This window comes from Ixodes scapularis, unplaced genomic scaffold (assembly GCF_016920785.2).
Source record: "Ixodes scapularis isolate PalLabHiFi unplaced genomic scaffold, ASM1692078v2 PGA_scaffold4__175_contigs__length_147842914, whole genome shotgun sequence".
Lineage (NCBI taxonomy): Eukaryota > Metazoa > Arthropoda > Arachnida > Ixodida > Ixodidae > Ixodes > Ixodes scapularis.
The window spans coordinates 26,158,395-26,181,354 of NW_024609879.1; the positions used below are offsets into that span (position 1 = coordinate 26,158,395).

At 42.4% G+C, this 22,960-nt stretch overlaps 1 protein-coding gene across 1 annotated transcript in view; it reads left to right on the forward strand.

Annotated features, from left to right (window-relative positions):
- Nucleotides 1–22,960, forward strand: part of LOC115309410 (venom metalloproteinase antarease-like TtrivMP_A) — a 102,043-nt gene that overhangs the window by 52,975 nt on the left and 26,108 nt on the right. Inside the window, exons 10-12 of the mRNA XM_029967664.2 lie at nucleotides 4,995–5,106; nucleotides 7,845–8,009; nucleotides 17,193–17,331. Of these exons, the coding sequence (XP_029823524.2) occupies nucleotides 4,995–5,106; nucleotides 7,845–8,009; nucleotides 17,193–17,331 (416 nt within the window). The remainder of the gene's footprint in view (nucleotides 1–4,994; nucleotides 5,107–7,844; nucleotides 8,010–17,192; nucleotides 17,332–22,960) is intronic.

Sequence of the window (22,960 nt, forward strand, 5' to 3'; positions counted from 1 at the left end):
TTATTGAACGACATTAGGTTAGTAAAGAACAATGTTGTCACAAATGACAAATGATGAGGCGGCGAATAACTGAAGAAACTAAACGTCTAATGGGGCGAACTTCTGCTCAAAACAAAAACAGGGAAAGGATAGCGTCGCGGGCGTCGATGTCGGCGAAACAGCAGGATCGAGCGCTTGGGCGAGACTAGCTTTGGCTTGTCACGCGAAGCCCCTTATGTACACGCGTGGGTTTCTGCAATAATCGGCGTAGAACTTTCGACGCGTAGAGCATTCGGACCTAGAATAAGCAACAATGTTCTTGAATTCACCAGAACATTAAACTGAAAGAATAAATAAAATACCAGTAATTCCAGTAATCGAACCCTGGCTCTTCGCCTCTTCGCGCGGGAGGCAAGCACGACAACCGTTAGTCCACGGTCGCGCTGCCTACTTGGCCAGCTACGCGCGCGGCAATATCACGTACAGAAAGCATAGAAGTATAGACCCTTTTCGTGTGACGCTTGTCTTGGTAAAATAAGACGTAGTTGGGTTGGCCGGCGAAACCGGGAGTAAACTTTTTATGCATAACAACAATAAAAACGTATAGCCAACGAAAAATATAACTATTGGCACAAACCCATAGATGCCTTGCGCCTTTCCATCGGCAAATAAAGTGATTTGCTGCATCGTCTCAGCTCAGCTACATCAAAATTAAACATAATGGCCACCACAAAAAAAAAAGGCCTCTAGAGGTGACTTTGCATGCGCTTGTGCCGAAAGATATACTTTCGATGAGTGTCCCACTAAAAAGCATTAAGGTCGTAGTCTGGACAAGTAAAAAGAAAAAAACTTGAAACCAAAAAAAAAACAGAATGCATTTGTTATTCGAGTAGCGTTTACGAAGTCATTCAGAGAGCATCCGTTGAATGCTACACCAATCTCTTCCAGGAGAAGGGACATGAGAATGTCGCAAAGCTTCAAGTGTACCTGGCGGTTATGCGTATTCTTTATGACGAGATAAAGGAGGGGCTAAAAGGGCCACTAGGCGTGGCCGAACTTTCACCCGCAATCCATGATTTCCCGACTAAACGGTCTCCAGGACCGAAGGATTTGGCTGCGGAAATATATTAGCGTTGCAAAAACGCCATGGTTGGTTTCCTACTTACAGTGGTACTTAAAGCACGCAAGTCAAACCGCCAACCTCATTTATAAATAAAAGCGTACTGTGCTTATCCCAAGTGTCGGTGATAATGAAAAGATACAAAACTATAAAGACCTATCGACCAATAGCGGCCAGTAAAGTAGATCATAAAGAATTGATTCAAATTCCTGGCCAGATTATTACAGGAGGTTATTTGTGAAATAATCGGAGAGCACCAGACCTGATCCATTAAAGGAAGGTGTACTGTAACGAACATTTAATTTGCTAAATGTATATTAGAACTGTGTGAAGAGTATCTGGATCAGGTGGCATTGCTTCAGACCTTTAACCTTCATAATAACTTTAATAATAACTTTATTTATTTCCATCGATCATGATAGGTGCCCCAAAAGGAAAAAGAAAAAGCTGCCGTAGGCAGGTTGACTTGTTGTCGGGCCCTTGACACTGGTCAAGCACAAGCATGCGGATAATTTGCAAAAGGCAACTTATACAGTAGGAGCATCGTACGCACTGTGTATTGTATAAAACAAAACGTTTAATCGCTTACAACACTTTTATTAATCTCACCTTCAATCGCGTACAATAGTGTGTATGGTATAAAATAGTGAAACGTGTATATGTGGGCGAATTTATTATGTGTTTTGTTCAAATGGCAGACACCGGATGTATCGCCCAAATTAACGGACGTACAAAAACGCTCAAAAATGTATTGTTTGCCGGGAAACAAGGCTCCGCAATATCGCCCTTATTATTTAGAAGTTTTTTAGAGGCTTTTTGTAAAAATGCTCCTAATAACAATATATAGACAGATCCAGGCTCCAGAGTAGAGAGAGATCAAACTGGTCACATATTCAGACGTCGAAGCCTTATTTTATAATGATTAGGCAAGCATTTCAGCAGTGGCGAAGAAACTAAAATCATTTTATCAGCTATCAAGTGCGGCTGTCAAATGGGAAAAGTGTTGTCGTCTTTGCCATCGCGCGTGGGCTATACAAACTAATATCTTCAATGGTATCACTTTTACGCCAACGCAAACTGAACATTTGGAAGTTCCGTCGCTGCGGAGTAGAGAAACAAATGTTTAGTAGTCCACTGTTTTCCAGAAAAATGAGGGAGGTAAAATTTATCAATATTTTGGTGCGCTGCTGCTTGTAGCGTCATTTTAAATGTTAGGCATTGGGATATGCTTTAAGTCATAACGTGCACAACTGTGAATTTACAAAAGCTGCAGCGGAACTTTGCTCTTTTTATCTGGAATTCGGGATGGAAAAGAATTTGCCCCGGCACTTTATCTTATTGCATCAAGAAAGGAGGGCCTTTTTAGCATGTTTTTTTATCATACGCATACCAGCTGGGAGCACGTGGAGCGTAAGCTCGCGCTGCAGAACCTAAGATTCCTCGGATCAATCTCCACCCCTACCCGCTTCGATGTGGATCAGCATCGTACCGGCGTGCGGTCGTGCTTCACTACTGCGTGGTGCACGTTAAAGACCCCAGACTAGCGGTTATACTCCGCTGGCCAGATTTATCTTCTACAGCTGAGACACCAGAAGATTATTCAGGCTGACTAACATCCGGCTGTGTAAACACACTCAACATTATTATTATTATTTTGATCAAACCATCCCCTTTCTGCGCGCTGTAATCCAGACCAGGTTGCCAGTCGAGAGTTTTTCTTTCGTTGTTTCTTCGTGATGGTGTAAGCAAAGCAGAATAGGTAGCCTTCTTCGCGAACTAATTGATGTATTTTATATTCTTGTCTGTGCGTTTTTGTCTGGTGTACTTCTCAAGCGCCAAATAAAAGTGGTTAACTCGAGACCTTATTGAAACCGTGTTTCTTTTTCCGGGGTACCGTTCAGCGTTGCATATGTGCTCAGGGCATGATGTTATATTACGTGATAAAAATATGTTAATTCCACTTGCTCTAGCTACATCCTTCTTTAAACTACGCACGGGTATATTTCCTGCGAATACTTCCTTTACAGGAGAAATATATGAACGCCGTGGGTTGGTCCACTGTTTTTTATGCAAGACACCTTAAGCCCTGAAACGCATATATTTCTAATGCAGGGACGCATTTATTTTTTTTCTGGGATGTCGTCAAGCAAACTACTAAACAAACAACCTTCCGACGACACCACACTGATTTAGGTTCTTTCCCGTAGAAAGACACTTTGAAATATGTATTGATTATTTCATAATCCTGGGCCTACATGCCATATTCTTAGTGAATGGCCGTACCTATTGCTGAAGTAGATTCGCTGCTCGAGAGGCTGTATTTTACTGAAAGTGCAGGCAGTGTAATAAGTATGCATGCGGCCTTATTTCGCCCACCTGAATAGGTACACCGTTTGGGCAGCGTCGAACATCTCGGAGAAAAAAAATATCTTCATGTGCGCGTTGTTTGGTGCGAAAATAACGTTATCATTTAAAGCGTTTGGTACTTTTGTAAAAAAAAACTCTATGCGGGTTTGGATTTCGGCCGAGGTGCGCAATCTGACGGAGGCTAATTGTGAAGGTGTAGTGTAACCGAGATTTTGGTTGCACGATCGTAAATGTTCAAGTGTTATTGGCAAAACTGACCCAACCTTGTACCAAGTCTGCGTAACGCTTACCGTGGAACAAAATGAGTCAGCGCATTAGATAACAACCAAACGGAAATGTGAGAACCAGCCTTAAGACCACGTCAGTCGCACATTACTGCAACGGTAACTGCACTCTCCTATGTGAATAGCCGTCGAGTAGTGTCCAGAAAGCGTGAATTTAATGCGCAACCCAAGCCTTTCAGTTCACGCCATTGTTTTAGTTTCTTTCCCCGAGCAGTAAACGTTTACAATCTTCAAAAAAAAAAAAAAAAAAAAAAAACATCAGATGGAAATGGTTCAACGTATCCTTAGTACGAAGTGCTCTTCAAGCTTTACAGATTAGTATTGAAAATATCCGCAAAACCTACACTTATGCGGTTTGTGTAGGTGAGTAATACGGCTAGGGGGACATAGTACAGGGGGCTAATCGTAGCGTTCAGTCGGTTAGTTAAGCAAGATTTGTTAATTACCTTCTTCAATTAGTGAATTTTAATAAGGCTCCACTTAGAAACTTGCTGAGCATCATCAAAAACAACTAAATCCACCCTTTTTAAAAGGGCATAACGCAGGGGCATCATATTACGGCGTTCCATAAAAACACTCCATTTGCACGCACTTCCAGTTGTCGGCTTCTTATTGGAGCGCATCTTGCGCCCGCGTTCCTGCTCTCCAGTGGCTGCGACGCACAACACACGTGCGCCGAACCTCCCCCCATCCTAAGAGGGAGCCGAGGGGGTGGCTTCGCGCTGGGGAGCAGGACTGGGGAGCAGGACCGCGGGCGCAAAAATGCGCTCCGATAGGAAACCGAAATCTAGAAACGCGTGCATATTAAGTGCTTTTTTCAAAGCGCAGTAAAACGCTGCCCCTGTCTTGTTTCTTCCTAAAAAGAGTTGATTTAGTGGTTTCCGATCATGCTCAGCACGATTCTGATTGGAACCTTATGTCTGATTTCACCCTTTAAAAAGTTAACTAACAAATCATACTTAATTAGAGGACTGAATGTAACGATTAGCTCCCCCACCCCCCCGTATGTCCCCCTGGCAGTATAAGTCACCTGCACATAGAGCGTAAATGTAGCTGTCACTGCTTTTTTTAAACAAATCTGTAAATTAAAAAAAAAACACCCCCTATTTCTTCTTACATCTCACTAAGATGATCGCTGAAATATGTTTTAACTCGGAGCCTCGGCAAACAAACTTAAGCGAGCCTGCGTTTTTTTTTTTTTTTTTTTTTTTTTTCTGTTTCTTTTTTTTTTCTCTTTCGCATAGGTCTTGCATACCTTAACGGACTCTGCGAAGAACTATTCCGTTTCGGTATAGTGGAAGATGTCGCTCATACATACTCCATGGTGTCAACTGCTGCTCACGAAATGGGACACATGTAAGTCTTTTTACAAATATTATCTTAGAGTTCTGTTCACTGGTAAAGCATTCTTAAAAGCAGAGTTTTCTGAATGATGCATAAGAACAATTATTAACTAGGAATAAAAAGTGGTATTTTTATATTAATTGTTTATATACTTGTTTTCTATACAAAATTGAGTATTGCAGAACCCACCTTTAGGTTAATTGAAACGGTATGTAGGAACTTCCCTACCGGACGAATTTAATGCACCGGCGAGTCGCATAGTCGATATTGCTATAAGGCAGACTTCTTTGAAAAAAAATATAAAAATCTTGTAGGTATATTTGTGTACTTACCAATTATAAATAGGTCAAGACAATCATTTTTGATAGAATAAAACTATGGTACATACAATATTTCAGGAGTTTATATGTATCAAGAATATAAAATTTATAATATATTGAACCAAAATATCGCTACACGAAAACAATAGCCAAAACCATATGTTCTATATGAGCCAGCTGAAGGCACACCATGGAAGAAAATCAAAACGAAAGTCAAAATAAAAATTAACTTAGAGCGGGTTGATAAAGGTGACATGAAAAAAAAAACACTGAAGATTAAAACATGTAGCAACGAGGACGAACAGCAGGGTTCTTTATATCAGCAATAGACATTTAATGATTGAACGATCATTGCCGTAAGCCCTTCTCTTCCCTGGCATGCAAAACTCCTGAGAAAAGGAAAAAAGAAGATATCCTTCCGAAAAAGAAGAGACCTGGGAGAAATAAGAGTCTGTTAATGCTGAAGAGAAAAATGAGGATGTAAGCAAACTGCTCAGTTATCGAAATAAATGAAAAACGAATAAGAACACAAGAAAGATGTAAAATATCACTTGAAAACGAGCGTGTCGGTGAATTAGATGCGAACACGTGAAAGGATAAAAACACAAAGGACGGTGCCAAAGAGAGGACCTCTTTTATTTAGTCATGGGGAATGTCAACAAAGATATGTTTACACCTTTATTATCAATGGGAGACAAAAGTCGAACTCTTAAAAACAAAAACAAAATGGCCAGATTACTAATACCTCGTCGTGAAACTTGCGCTTCTTAAAGCTCTTACATTTATAGTAAATTTAACTTTCCTTCAATCATCGCATTTCTTTCCCCTTTCAAAACTTTGACATCTTTAGGGGTGATGATTATATTTTCTGTATTTTATTCTTTTGCTAAGTGAAAGGGATTGTATTTTCGTCCAAATTCTCTGTTTTATTGCTTCATGTATTCGTACAAATCGAAAAAAACTAAGAACAAAAGGAGTGGATTACTTTACACCTGCAAAATAAAATTTATTTCTATCTTGGATAACCATAGAGGAGGCGAGGCAAGCGTCAAATCATCCCCGGCCATCCTACAGGATCGAATTATTTATCTTCCCAAATACGTCCTTCTATTTCCCGATAGCTTCGGCTCATAGTTCGAACAAATGCTGCTCTGGTCCACAATCGGCTGAAGAGTGCCAATGGATACTCATTTTACTTTAAGAAAGTGGTCTCTGAGACGAGTGTTGACGCATCTGCCAATAGTGGTGGAACCACCATTCTCATCGTGTTAATGCCTATAGACCATTTTAGTTGTTTACAAACATAAACTGCCGCTTACGATCCAAGCAACTTCCGGTTGCTCCGTTTTTTGCAAGCCTGTCGACCTTGCTCACGTTCCCGCTGCAAGGAAGCATAACTTCTAACCGGACAACAAAGTCGGAGAATATTGAACCAGGGCCTTCGACTGTATACTTTAACATATCGGAGGACGCAAGTTGGTCTACAAGCATATTCAAAAACTTTTACCACATCTCACGCCTGTGCGTTTTCTCTTTTTGGCGTTTTCTTTTTTCTTGAGAATTGGTGGTTTAACGTTTCCTCGACATTTCAAGCAGCGGTGCTAAGGTGGGCTTTGATCATTCTTTTTGTAAACGGGAAGTTCTCTGCGACGTCAAAGACTGGACCACCGCCTGGTGGCGTCTGCCATGAAAAGGCTCCAGACACCAATGCGCGGTGCTGACGTCACGGCGCTGCGGTGGCACTGCTATTGGCAGGGCGCATGCGCAGACGCTCCACTTCACGCGAGTCTGGTTTCTGCGCACGCGCACTGCCCACACCTCGCGTGGTCTTGTATGGAAACTGCGCGTCGGCCTACACGCGTCTTGTGTTTGTCCCCTCTTTGTAGCCTCCGTCATGGGTTTTAGAAACGTTAAAATTTAACCATGTCGCCTGCTTCAGTACGTTGCCACCATTCCAATATTTACGAGCACTCAGCACAGCGTAGCACGCGCATATTCGTAGCTTGGGAATGCCAGCGAATCACGCGCAACACGCACAAACACTGAAAAGGGCCAGAAGCGATGTATGATCTACGATGACCGCACGCAAAAAAGGGATGAGATAAATGTCAAGTGAAACAGGTTTGTTTTAATTGTTCGTGATTGATGTCGATGTGTTAGATATAAATATATATAACAGTTTAAAAAAAATAAGGTGACAGAGATAACATTTTAACCATGCACCATGGCGTAACAACAGCCGTCTTCGTGCCTAATGAGAATAGAGCAATATCTATCTGTTTAGAATATGTAAAACTTCATTGTTTTGGTGAGATGGAAATGTGGAAATGTATTTACTAACATATTCTTCCCTCCATGCATCTGCTTGTGAGAGTGTGAATTTTGTGTTGTTCACACTTCACAGTCCTCAGCGGCATTTGTCATTCACAGACTCGGAATGCCTCACGATGGGGAAATTCCATCCTACGATGTTCCAAACGTGACATGGGAACGGTGTTCGGCGTCGTCGGGATATCTCATGGCACCTTCACTTGGCGGCAAAAATGAAGGTTTTTTTTCACACTGTTCTCTGCAACACATGAGGGTTTTTGTTGGGTAAGTAACGTTCCTCTTATTGGCATACGTTTTAGAAAATGTAGTTTTCTCTACGTCCTAAAACTGCCTTCGCTTAAAAATTAAAATAAAATCTAAGTGCAAAAACTATCCCCAACATTAAGGCAGCGGATCAAAAATATTCAAAACAATGTGTACGCATTTGAAGGTATTTAGCGAATAACGTTGAGAGAAGAACCGGACAGAAAAGAGCGCCCTTCTTTGTCCTGTTCTTCTCTCTACATTGTGCGCTAAATGCTTTAATATGTTAGTCTACCAAGTAGCACAAATGTCAACTTTACTACAATGTGTACGCCACTTGAATTTTTTTTTTTGTCTCTGTCTAGACTTTGCAAAATGTAGCCTTCTATCTATACTTCATATATTCTCAGGGCAGAGCGCAGTCAAACGCTAGAATACAGTAAACCACAGACGCGTACACTTAAGTGGTAAGTTGATGCGAAGTCGCTGAACTCGATTACTTGAGCCGGGAAGGACATGGCACAAAAAGGGAAAGAATGGCGTGACGTTGCACTCCTAGCGTTGTTTAAGTGGCCCTGTAGACTCGTGCCGTCGACTTCGCCCTGACCTTATGTCAAACGATCTATAGAGATATTTTAAACACACTCATCACTTTGATTCCTTGTTACACAAGGGGAGTATAACAGAAAGTCAAAAGTGAGCGCTAAATTAACAGAAGTTGGGGTGTAGGAATACAGCTTAAAATCGTATAGCACAGCGTTATTCCAAATTTGAACACTCCAAAAAAAGAAAGCAGTTTATTTCGCCACGCAGCCAGTGGTCTCGGGCGCTGGTGGACACCCCCTGCCCCAGGGCAGAGACTCGTTGGATCACTGGTCTGACTCGCGTGCAAAGTCGTAGCAAGCCACCACATTTCTTTACGTGACGTACACAGGGAATCTGCATAGTAGCAGGTTGCTCACTGCCTATTGAAAGCAGGTCTTGCGAAGTATGGGACATGATAACCTCTTTGGATGCCTCTGGCCCATGCTCATTCTTTTTCAAATCTAGTACTCAAACGCAACCAGAATTATCCTTTTGAAATCACACAGTGACGACATGTATGTCGTCACTGTGTTTCCCTCTGACAACCCCGGTGCATTTGTACGCCCTGTAATATTAATTAACATGTCAACTAAGGATATGCACACGCCCTATTTGCCGTACTGAGGTGGCCTCAATTTGCTCCGATTTCTCACTTTATAACTTCAAAGTCACAAAACTGAGGCAACATGCTTTTGAAGGTTTTGTTACTACATACACATCATAGAAGATTTAAAACATTTTATATGACCTGTAAAATAATCCGCATTTAGTAAAATGGCGCCATTTCAGCGTTTATTATTTTCTTACCGTTAACCAGGAAACCAATATTTAGAGCAGCGATTAAAAATATATATATGTGGCAACACGCTGGCAGCGTTTGAAAACCCTAGCATGTATAGATGCGAGAAAAAAAAAACATCGGCATTATTGCGCATTGTGCCGTATTTGCGAGTAGTTTTTGCTAACTCACAGCGCCAATACTCCACGCTAATTAATTTGACTCAATTTCTTCTAAGCTTAATTTGTTATTAAATAGTTCTGGACCCGTAGCCGCAGCAGTTGTTTTGGGGGAGTTGCCCAAAATGGCAAATTTGCCAAATCCGCAAAAACCGCTTCGGTTTGAGTCCGCTTAATATTTTTTTTCCGAGATAAAATCAAATGTTTTCGCAAGACAAAATTTGTTTTTGTTTTTCTCGTCATTGAATCAACCATATATATATATATATATTTATTTTTTTTTATTCTTCCAAAATTTAAAATTATAACCGCGCATGGTCGGCCGAACTTACCCGAAAACAATCTATAGAGAGTTTGGGAGGCGCGAAGCTGAGAAAAAGTAGTTATTAAAAAAAATTTTGCCTCACTTTTATATCAATTCTCGCTCAAGAGAAGGCAGCGTTAAATGCAAAAAAAAGGACACGTAAGTCCAGTACTTTACCATCTAGTTTGTTCAAATTATTATAGAAAATGCTGATATCTCTTCAGGTTCACCATTTGTTTTCTTACTTTAATATGACATAAAATTGGCTTAAGAAACCAATAGGTTTGGCTGCTAGTAACTGTAAAGGTACGCCAGAACATTTTTTTGCGGATTTTTGCAGTTAAACTTTTAATCTTGAATCTCACCTTTTTCTTCAAACTGAAAGTCTGTTCTAGCAACACTGAACGTGTGAAATAAACGGCAGGAATCATTACCCTGCGTAGATTGGAGAGATAATTCTCGCTTGATTAAAATAAAATTAACTTATTATTGTGTAAGTAATGCTGTCGAAGCTCACTCCATCTCCTTCTCAGCAGTAGGAATAATTATTCTCAACATACTCTCTTTCATATACAGCGAGTTCAAGCTTACCAGTGACTTCATGCCACTGAGAGTTGGAAAATTTTTTTTAATGCTTTAGCATCGGCTTCAGTTTTCATTTTCTCAGTAGATATTTAGAATTTAGAGATACTAAATAGCATATTTGAAAGAGTACGTTTCTGGTATATAGAAAATGCAATCAGTTTCAGTCGGCTGCGTAAATTAACTGAATGAGCTACAATCAATGTGAAAATGTTTCAGTCAATGTGCAGTTGGTACAGAAAGTAACCCTAGTGTTAGTACAGCGTTCTTAAATGTCTGTGGTTTCCGTGTATGCCTTTGGTGCAGGACGGGGATTCCACTCTTCCGATAACCCTGGAAAACAGGGATCATAAAAAAAAAAAAAAAAAAAACATTAGTTTTACAGGCTCTAGTTATCAACCCATGAATATAACTTAACCGCGGTGAAACGTACTGCTGAGGTAAATAATATTTCCACGTAAAGGTGAAGCAGATTATATGATTTGCGTTTTTGAAAGACACGAGTGATTTTACGGCGCTATGATAGAGATAACATTAAGCGCTAACTTCTCATTTTACAGCGCTCTAATTGCAGACATAGCTTAAAGGGGCACTCAAGTGTTTTTTGAGTTCGTGTTTTGATGATGACAACTGAATCTAGACACCCTACGTATCCATAAAACCAAAAAAATATTGTCACACGGTGAATATATCTTTAATAAAAATGCAATTGAATGCCGCCAAACCTCGGATCCATGCGAAAACGAAACCACTCTCATTGGTCACCACTCGCATATCAAGACGATCTCGGGCCAACGGCGTTAGACGATGTTCCGTCACACAGTGATTGCAAGGTAGCCGCACCGGTCGAACCTCTTTGTTATTCGAGCTTCGATCATGAAGGACTTCTTTAGGCTCGAGGACCTGACGCCGTTAGAGGTTGAAATTCTTCGGCGGACAGCCGACCTGGGGATGATTTTCTATGACGCCACCCCGACGTGCGATGTGGACGATAGCAGCGCTTCGGAATCGTTGAATGGAAAGCGCCGAATAAACAAGGACCAAGAAGGGGACAGAGACGAAGCGCTTCGTCTCTGTCCCCTTCTTGGTCCTTGTTTATTCGGCGCTTTCCATTCAATGATGTACCAACTAGCCCATTTATCTATTTTACTACAGTTCGGAATCGCGTTCGGGTTTCGAGGACGACGAAACGCAGACCTTTTCGGGTATTCTTTGATTTCCGGTTGGGGCAAGTCGTAAGCAAACCAACATTTGGCATCGCAGCGTAACCTCTGGTGCGTGATGTCAAAGGATGTCGCCACGTTGACTTTCGCCTCGAGAGGACGGCAGGCTGGTTCACACATGTGCAACGAGCGCGTTACCTACGACTGCGTCCGTTGCAACCGGAGCGACCGGAACGACCGCTCTGCGCCGTGCGTACACACACCTGCAACCACTGCAACAAGCGCAGCGGGTCGTCAGTACAGCGACCGCTTCTATGCCGCCGTCAGCTGTTTCAGCGGCGCCTCTAAAAAGGGGACGCACTGCCACTCAATGCCGTAACAGAATATAGACAGACAGTTTTCTATAGCCTGAAGCTTTATTATTTTTTCATGATAGACTTGCACGGTACAGTGGATGAAAAGAAAAAAGAAAAGAAAACGATTCAGTACGCCGTCTCGGACGATCACGACTCTAATACACGACTTTGCCAATAATACAAATATCGCCACACGCCTTTTCTACGATTATAAAAGACGATGTAATCTTAGCAGCGATATAGCAACGTAGAAATATGATTTCGTGATCATAGAGACGTTGCGATCGTTCAGGATTGCTAACACTAATCACTTTTCTCCGGTGATGAAAACGCGTGAAACTTCGCATCCTATATGCGGTACGCGCCAGTAATACCTTGAACTTGGGCACACGCATTAAATGCACCAAATAAGAAATCCGGTCGATGTGCGAGGAAACAAATGCTTAGAAAGCACCACTGTAGTCAAAGTAAACAAACACGACGGCACGTGCGGTTCTGCTGTCTTGAGAGTGTCGCCACGACATCGTCGCACGAGTAGGTGGATTTTCCCTTGTAGTACGTGCTGTGTTATAATAGCGACACAGGACGACAATTCACAGTCAAATATAGCGTTTTTACGCGGAACGATGAGCTTCCGCCACGCCGTTCACGTCGACGATCACCACCGACGCTATGTTTGCAGATAGAAGGAGCCGGCTCGGCGACCGGCACCACCGGCATGCAACGCGCGCAACCAGTTCTCCTGGACCTGTGATTGATCTGTCACTGCAATTCTTTCAAACGCAGCGGGAAAAGTTGAGCTCGTTCCAACCATTTGCGTCGTGAACGACACATGCGTGCGTCCCTCCGTCGCTATGGCAATCGACGGTTGCAGACCTTTGCAACCGTCGGTTCAAACGGTCGTTTCGGTTGTTCCAGTTGTTGTGGTCGCTATGGACGCATGTGTGCGAACGGGCCCACGAACGCACTTCCCGAAAAACACGGAGGGAGAGAGTTCATGACACGGTGCGCTTCCGCGCATCCCGAGGGAACGGGAAATTCACCCCCCGCGGAGGAAGGCAAGGAGAAAACGTGTTCCTTTGTTTGTGAAACGATAATTGCAGTATCGCGTGTTCTAAACTAGAACTATTTTACGTCTTGTGAAATTATCATGCACAACATATCTTAACGTACTGAAAATTGTTTCTTTAGCGAAACTTTACAAAGGGCGCCAAAAATTTTCAAACATACGATAATTTCATTGGTCGGCGCAGGAACAGAAAAGAATCCGCACGCATATTGATCCTGCGTGATTAATAGGCGGTTCTGCCTCCTAAAACTGAAGATACTCATTCACTGACACTTCCTTAACACCATCGCACCAAAAAGTAGCTTCCGCAAAAACCACTTGAGTGCCCCTTCAAGTGGTGAAAAGAATCTCCCGCCCACTTATGGCCACAGTTCAGTTAGAACAAGAGAGCGCGAAAAATACAGATTTATTTGTAACAATTGGTAGCGAGTTAATTAAGCTTTCTTGACTTTACGTATCCCAAAATTATTTGACATGATGTGAAATGTCTAAAAAAATAGGCATCTCGTATAAAATGAACCCTAGAAACGAATGTAGGAATGTGCTTTCGAGGAATCACGTTGCTTCGGTACTCATGTTCCTTTGCAATACTAATTATATTGAAATTCAAAGTAAAATTAAAGTACAAATTAAACTTTTATTTCAATTCAAATAAGGAATATTTTCGTCTCTACAAGGGTGCATAAAATACGCTTGGGTGAATTGCCAACATACGTTGATTAGTCAAGGCCCACTCACGTTTCAGTGAATATCTAGAAACAATTAAAAAAGTAAAATAAAATTAAGTGCAGTCGCCCAGAATGATACAAATGCAACCACAAAACTAGCAAATGTGGAAACAGGTCGCGATTACCGCGGGTCGTTTCGATAAATTCCTCCGTCGATGCCAATGATCGACTTCCTTGTCTCACTCTTGAATATTGGCGAGGATATCGAATTATAAGGAGTGCTCTGACCCGTTTGTTGTCTCCACACCTCAGTGTTTACCAAACAAAAGGTCCGAGGACATGCCCACAGGCTTTGTGGGCATGCTCCCGTCTTAACGCAAAAATCTTAACAATAAACGAGGTGACGTTTATTCTTAGTGTCAGATCTCTCCCGAAGACAGTCGTCAGAGAATGCGAGCTTGACCCCTTTCGACTTTTGTGCTGGGCATACGCACCGTGCATTGTTCATGCAGGCCGGAGGGGTAACAAAAGAGCCCCCCTCCCCCGGAGAACACCAATTCCAGCCGAACGCTGACTCGGCATTCGGCTTGGTCACCCAACGTCTGAGTGATTGTTATTTGTTGTCCCCATACGCTTAGTTCTAAAGTTAGCTGACTAGGGGGCCACGGTCTGATCTCCTCCTCAATTGCGGAAGAAAGGACACAGGTAAGGGCAGAGTCCACGAGCGTTCAATGGACACTCTTAAATACACTCAGCTATATCTCCATGCGAAATTCCCCCCTGCGCCGGTAAGCTAAGACACAGCTTTCCGGAAAGCAAAAGATCAAGAAAGTATCGGGGAGGTCACCGAAACCCTTCCCCTTTCGATGTCACCGGACGAGTCCCCCTCCCGAAAGCGGGAAAAGAAGAGACGAAACCTCCTCCCCTGTCACGAGTCATTCGCATCCGGAAAAGAGTGAGAGGGGGCACTTCGATTTTCGAACCAGTCGGAGCTCACAGCGAAGGAGGTCGAGCGTTCCGACCCGCGCCCGTTATCACAGCCATCGGCGAATGGAGGTCAAAGGAATCGCCAAGAAGTTGTTTTGGGCATACAACATCAATAAATGCTAGACAGTAAAACGCTACAATCGTTGTACGCAAAGGGGCGAAGGTTTACATTTCGTTTAGACGCGAACGAGGCTGGCTATTGTCTTAACAGGAAATCAAAAATCGGGACGGTCAACATAAACGCATGGAACAAATATCCATATCTCTAGAAGCTATTTCAAATGCTTTGCCACCTCGATGGCTTCGAAACAAAGCGCCGGTCTTGGGTACTCCAGGTGGCTCGTTTAATTCCCGGCCGAGGTGTCCGTAATCTGATAGAGGCTTACAGCGGAAAAAGGAGCCGTGCAACCGAGATTTCGGTTACACGCGACTTTGGTATGTCAACAACGCGTCACGAAATCTCCAGTTGGTCGAAATTGTTCTTCAAACATCTATTTTGGCGCGCCAGATATCCTTCATTACATTAGCACAGAAAACAAAAAATGAGTTCATTTCACAACCAATGGATACACCTTTCCAAGAAACACTCGACCACAGGGGCAGCCAACCGTTTCCGAGCCCACAGTTACTGGGTTTTAGGCTAGACTCTCACCGGCGTCCCTGTTAACCCTAACCAAGTGGACTGTGATTTTGATAGGCGCAGCCTGCGTAGGCACTCTCTTAAACACTGCTTGCGGCTGAATTCTCGTCTTTTCCCGGTGTTTTTGTGTTGCATGGGGCATGTATTTTCCCGAAATCATTAAGAAACATTGTACTATTGAAAAAAAAAATAAAAAATCCTATAAACTATTTTTGTTGGATACGCGCGCGACAGAACGAATTTGACTGGAATGTATAGTTCTAGTTTTTTTTGTTTTTTTACGATAAGTTTTGACGGCGCCGCACGATTAGCCGCGTGTCAAGCAACAATACGCTTAGCTGTCAAAAATAATTTACGACAGAAAATAGCCGAAAGGCATACATTTTTCAGGCTCACAAATAACGTGTTTACCGATGGACAGAACACGGACATACGACTAAGCAAGTGTTAACATTCGAACAATATATTGTACGTACCAGACGATGCAGCGTTATCTGAGAAAAATCTCAAATAACACAGTCACAGTCGATGACAGCCAAATCTTGACGATCCGACGGAATCCAAGATTACTTCGTTTTGGGGCACGTTTTGGGGAAAGCTTCTCTTTTTCACAACATCATGGCAAAGGAACGAACGCGACTGACCTGTTTCTCACCCCAACCCGGACAACTATTATTGGAGATGACTGAGGATTCTACGCGGATTATCTCTAGGAGGGGGGAGAACAATGTTCGCAAAATCGCGTCGAGGGCCGTTCGACGTTTTTCACGTTCTTCGTTTCCCGTGAATGTCGAGCAGGAAAGCTTGAATGGCAGGCACTTACCAGCCCTATTTCTCACAATGGAAGATAACACAAAAAGGGTAGGCAGCACGCATAAAAAAAGATTAAGTGGAAACTTTTAAGAGGGACTAAAAAACGCCGAATGCAAAACCGCAAAAACGTAGCTAAAAAACCGCGCTGAGCGGCTCTTCACAGTCCAAGAGAGTGGCAGAAAATTTCTAGCTGATAGAGGGCGCGAGAGTCGCACCAGCCGCATCAGCATCACCAAAATAGCGGCGACCTGGAAGCGTTTTTGGAAAGGTGTATACGTAGCATCACAGAATATCATTTTAAAGAGGAATATGTTATAGGGCTTGTTTTTATAAGACGACACTAACGCTGCGAAAAAGTTATCAAAAACTGCCACACGGTTGCCATCACATCATAAATCACTAACATAAGTTTTTTAAGCGTACTGATAAGAGAAACCAATTGAAAATAAAAATGTAACCATCTTATCATGCGAACCGAATCGAAGCTCTCTCGATTTGCAGCCTGATGCTCGTCGTTCAGCTCCACTGGCTGGACGACGGGAATGTAACCTCTTACGACTTCTACATGCACGCAACGAGCATGAGTAGACAATCACATGTCCTTATCAAGCGATCACATGGTTGCATCCGGCGACGGGTTGTCATAGGCGCCTATGTACATGCAGAGTCCTACTCCTATGTTGCACTTTCCTTTGACTCGAAAGTCACTTCATTTTTGTGTAGCACAGTCTCAGGTTTTTCATTGTCCTCAATTTTCACTAGCTCGCCTGCACTCGCACTATTTTTTTATAATAAACAATCGTGCGAACACTTACGAGTGTCAACAGAGTATGTTTAAATAAGCCTTAGTGTTACGGAAACATTTGGGAGAAAAATTACGTGTTGCGTGTCTCCCTGGCTCACAAATACTGGCGAATAGAAACGCAGCTGATTTCAATATACGCGGCACATATTGTTTTTTACTTTTTTAAAAATATTAAAATAATTTGATTATGAATCGCTAGACCACCTATAAGCATAATTTGGTTTGTGTATACTCCTTTTTGGCATTGATGCTCATAAACGTTCGAATATTTTCAGACGCCAGACGGAAGAATGTTACAAGGTGAAGTCGAAGAAAGCCGTCCAAGCACCTGGCCAACTTCCGGGCGTGGGACTGAACATGACAGCGTTATGCAAGAAGCTACATCCTCACGTCCCTGGAATAACGGGCTCATCTGTAAGAGGCAGCAAAGCAATTATTTCAGTATTCGGAGTGACCTAGCAATCAATACATGCGTGATTTCATCTCAAATCGTGCAATAAGAGAAAGTCGGACTTCAAGTGTTCTGTAAAAAAAACATTTATGTTGTGTTAAAAGTTCTACCTATAAGAAAAGAGAAAACCGCTGGTTCGATTAACTTTTGGTTCTCTTACTATGGAGCACAAAAACGGCCGCGAAGGAAGTTAGCTTCTTTCCTGACTTTCGAGAGGTAGCATGTTACACTCACGTCTTCTCTCATGGCTGTTGCCTCTACATTATTTTATTTTGTTCAGAACAATGCGGACACTGAAAGTGTTTTAATATTATTATATTTTAGGTGTTCTATTATTTTACTAAAGCCGCCAAATTTACCTTCTAGGTATATTTTGAGTGAACATTGACAGGTTGATATCTGCGAACTTTTTAAATTATACTTATAATTATCATATGCCTGGAAGCCCCAAAGGAGCTTTATAAATATATTCATATCATTCAGCTGTGCGCGTCATCTCCTGAAATATTCTAACCTAATAATGGCGAAAATCGAAAAAGTTGCAAGTCTAAAAGTAATGTTTTTAAAACTAACTCTCTTTGGGGGTTTTCGCAGAAAATATTTTTTAAGAGGAATCATAGTTCATAAATGTTATTACTCATTTGTAGGAACTCTATTAAACCCCAATATAATAAAATGCGTGTTCGTATTTTGATATAAAATAAGGCAACCTTGTCGAGCATTTGCCGTCTTTGGAGTTTTTAATATATATCGGTAAATCTCTTGGGGGATATGTCAACTTCATAGTGGTGGATTTACTCAGAGGCGACAGGAACGAGACCGAGGTGGTGTAAGTGAAATAAACAACTGTTTTATGTAGAAAAAAAAATTAATTTGAGGTGTCACTTAGATAATAGCACATAAAACACACGGCATTCCATTTGCCATGCAGGCACTGCGACAAAGTTCGACCAGTACAACAAAACACTAAAACTAAGGCTACTTGGTTCGAATTTTATTCCGGCTTTTAACGCCCTCGTTGCTGTCGTCCCTCCCAAGCTCGCCGTGGCATCCACCTTAATTCAAGTTTCCGCGCACACAATAATAATAATAATAATAGAAAAAGAAACATAACCTGTGCCCAAATCGTCCGCTTGTCTTATATTCGCGACATATTGCACGCCACGACAACCTTCGGTCCCAAACAGATCCCCAGCTGCCATGCTGGTCCAAGGTCCAAGAAGATGGAAGCGTAGTAGGATAATACAAGAAGGTTAGAAGACATGGAGAGGGCATCACGTAATTTGTTTGAAGCCCAGTCAGAAAACAAAAAACACGTAAACAAGGAGAACGTAAACATCAACTAGGTTTGGGAAACACCGAGTGTCCGAGTGTTACGGGTCACGCGTCAGCAAAATCATTTTTTTTCACGTTACGTCGCACATTTGTGTTTGCTCCGTACGAGCAGGAGCAGACGCAGGGGGCATTCAGGGCGGCTGGGTGGCGAAACAAAAGTGTTTGGCGTCGGGCATTGCTGTGATAGGGCTTTGCTGTGTGAGCGGCTGCGGAACTCACACCGGTTCTTCTTCCGCGCGGATTTCGTTTCACCTTTATGGCCATATTGCCTTACATTCTGGATTCTGCAGTAACGTGAAATAATCGGTGACTCTCCGACGCACACCGGACTGAGAAAGTGATAGGTTTCGTTCCTCTTTAAGTGTCGCGACAATGACGACCCAGTCGAAGAAGATCAGAGTGTGCGGACTTCATGAATTTGCACACTTCAGATCAGATGACAAGGGCGTGTCGAAGGTAATGTTAGGCCTGACTTTTGCAGCGACAGTCATACGTTGGCTTCTATTCCGGAACGCTTTCGCCCTACCCGCGGGTGAAGAGAAAACGGATCTGGGACGTTCGGCTGATGGAGATAGATTTAATTGTTTTTTGCAAAATTACATTGGGCGCAAGCTAGATGCTTGCGCTGCCCAGACCGCAAGACACTTGCACAATGCTAAAATACGCATGAAAATAACAAGAGAAAAGATCATGAGTCATTCTACTCTGTGAAATTGGATGACCAGCGAAGCTGTTTAGCACGCGACACAGTCCCGCAACGTGGATCCGGAGGGAACTAGACACTGAAAGAAGTGTCAAAACGCAGGCTAGTTGTTGTTCGATCATAAGTAAGAAATAAAACCTTGAGACAAGGAAACTAAAGAGACTTACGCACCATCGGGAAGGCGTGCGCGTGCGGCGCGTGCAGCTGAGCAAGCGTAGAGTTTTTGGTCACGCACACAAAAAGCCACGGAACCCTAGCCATAAACAGCTTTGCAGCAAGACTGAATTAAAACAGAAAGCAAGCTGACGAGCAGGACGCGGAGCCGTGGGCCGGCTAAACATCTCAAACTGAGCTAAGCCGTCAACATATGCAAAGTGTGAAACCGAGTTACGTATTTTCCGCGAGTCACGCTATCTTTCCACAGCCACACATTTGTTCCGCTCTAATTTAGAAACATCTATTAAGTTCATACGTATATACGTGAGAGGTCAGACGCAATCGGCGCTCGATGTTTTCCTTCAGTTCCGATGTGCACCAACGCGAGCACCAGCCAACGTACACGAGCATATTCATCGCGATCATGCTTTGCTAGAGCGTCGGGCAGTGCGCCTCTTAACTCTATTCCTCGCTCCGTTTACAAGGAAAACGATCTTCGCTACAAAACGCAGCAAAAACATGAAAGATAAATATTTTTTTATAATTTAATACTTCCACCGGTTTGAATATTTTCATGTAATTATACTGCAAGAGATAATGCATACAACTGAATCATTCTCATATCTTTATAAAGAGCACCTAAGAGCTTTCCGTGGACATTAAAATTATAAATATAACTTAAGAAAGTTCCAGATAGCAACAACTCAAATTGATAAAAACTCCACCTGGGTCATGAGTTTGGCGACTTCTCTATAAAAAAAACGTAAGCCGTCTTAAAATATTTAATTACATTACGACCACCTCATACTGTCCCCGGAGTAATTGATTAAATTGAAAATAACATAAAAGCAAACACTAAGGGACGAGACTGAGTTAAATATGTGGCCATCGACAGTTGGAAAAAACGTTCCTTCCGCCGCTGCCGCTTCTCCGTCTCCATAACTTGAAAATAAAAAAAAAATATCGGCACCCACCGAATTTGCCTTTCTTCGAGGTGAAAAATTCCCCCGCAACAAATATTTGATTCGTCCATATAAAAAGTTTGACACTTTTTGACTCCAGAATTTGAGCCAAAGTCACCCACGTGTATGCAGTAAGCGTAATTATCACACAAAAATGAAACAGGTTTACAAATCTCTGTAAGGCGAAATTAGAGCGTAGCTCTTGAGGTATTTCGATTTTGCAATATACCGTGCTAAACAATTTGAGAAAGAATTATTTGTACATTTACAAATATAGACCCCTCTCCTCAGGTACTTGTTCTGCACCCTCCTCCTCTTCTGTGCCCTCCCCTGCTCCTCCTCTGTACCCTGCCCTCCTCCTCCTCCATACCCTCCCCACCTCCTCCGTTCCCTCCCCTCCCTCCTGCTGCGTACCCTCCCCTGCCCCTCTTCCGTACCCTCCCATCCTCCTCCTTCATACCCTCCCCTCCTCCCACAGTTTCCCCGCTAAATGTAGGTGGAAAATTGACGCCAAGTGGCCGCAACAATAATTCAGTTTCCCTGGGAAATTTAGCGGGGGAAATGAATTCACGTAACCGCGTCCCGCCACCTATCGAAAAATTCCGTTTCTCCGCTAGATTTAGCGGGAAAATTGACGTGACATGACCTTAACACCCATTCAATTTGCAGCAAAATTTAGCGGCGCGATTACGGTGACGCCGACGTAATCGCTCCGCCACGCTTTACGGGCATAAAACGCAATAGCCAGCACCTCCACGAAAATGCCACGAACGACAAATGATGAGGCGGTGAATAACTGAAGATCGAAACGTTTAATGGGGCGAACTTGTGCGCAAAACAAAACAAAATAAAGGATCCACAACCCTTAGCTACCGAGAATATTTCTTCACTATAGCGGACTGTGGGCTGATGCTGGTCAAGGTATCATCAAACGCCCAGTACGGCGTTCCTGAATATTTCGGTTTTAAACTCTGAACTAAGATTGCTTTTAAATGACTCAAAATACAATTTCTAACAAGTTGCATTAAAACAAAATCTCAATATAAATCGCCCCAAATGTTGTGGAGGTACTTAACTCCAGCAAGAGAGTTGGACACAAAGGTAATTACAAAACTGAGTATCATAGATCACACACATGCTATTCCCGGTGACCGCAGCGAGTTTTAGAGCGTGTTTTACAATTGCTAGTGGACACTCAAGAGAGGTTGAATTACCTGCTGATATTCATGCGACTGACGGCCTGCAATTGTCAGTTTAAGGCATTGTGTCTTTGCATCTCGACTTACAAATATCGAAATTCTTAGGTGCCGACAAAATTCACAATTTATTTTAAAGAGAGATGTTGAATGGGTTCCCAGATCTGGTTTTTATGACAATCGCTTTTGTCTAGCACAGTTCCGTATGACTAAAGGCTCAACAAGATAACTACAGTAAAATAGTTAAGATGCTAAGCTTTTATTTAATTATAGACCCATTGCATTAACGTCTACGTAGTGTGAAAGTCGATACCACATATTTCTAAAAATATCTGACAGGTTTTATTATCGAATAAAATCCTTAGCGAGTACCATCACTGCGTCCGTCAAAAGCTCTCCGCCGTGACACAGCTAGTTAAAACCACACAATATTTTTAAATGAATCGCAGGCGACAAACCGACATTACATTTCTAGAATTCGAGAAGGGATTTGAAAACGTTTATTATACGGAACTGTAAGCTAAATTGCATACCACCACAGGGAGTAGTCAGGTCGTTCAATGGATCGAGGCTTTCTTAAGTTATCGCTGGCGTTCGTAAGTGTTGAAGGGATTGATTCTGAGAAATCTGATGTGTTCTTTGGTGAACTACAAGGAACGGTACTGGGTCCTTTGCCGTACTTGATTTTGTTAATAACCTTATGGAAGGTTCACCTGTTCTGTGGGCGTTTCTTCGGCTAATCCGCACATAAAATGAGCAAACGAATGTCATACGCGTGATGGCTGCAGGCCTTAGTTAACTACACTAAAGTGTGTTGTTTTGTTTTCCGCATATTCATGACCGCTTCAGCTTCTCTTTAGTTGTTTTTCTTGTGTTTTTTTTTTTTAAGAGAAAAAAAAGGCTATAAAAAGGGCGCTGGAAATTGAAACGTACTAATCCTGCAGAATAATGTTATCGACCACGGCAGATGTCCGGTCATGAGTGTAAAGTGACTCTTTGCGCATTAATTATCTCAAATTCATTAATTAACTTCTGAAATAATGCCGTAAGTGAGCTCATTACACTGATTAATACGTTTTCTGTCATGAGAATATTCCCTAGCAGTTGTTAGAACTCAAAAATATAAATTTGTTCCGGTTAAGCCTTTAGCAAATTTAAGCCATGAGCAGAAAATGCACAAAAATTATACGCAAAATAAGGCAACGGTCCCACCCGGAAGCAACGTTATCGTCCGCAGCGG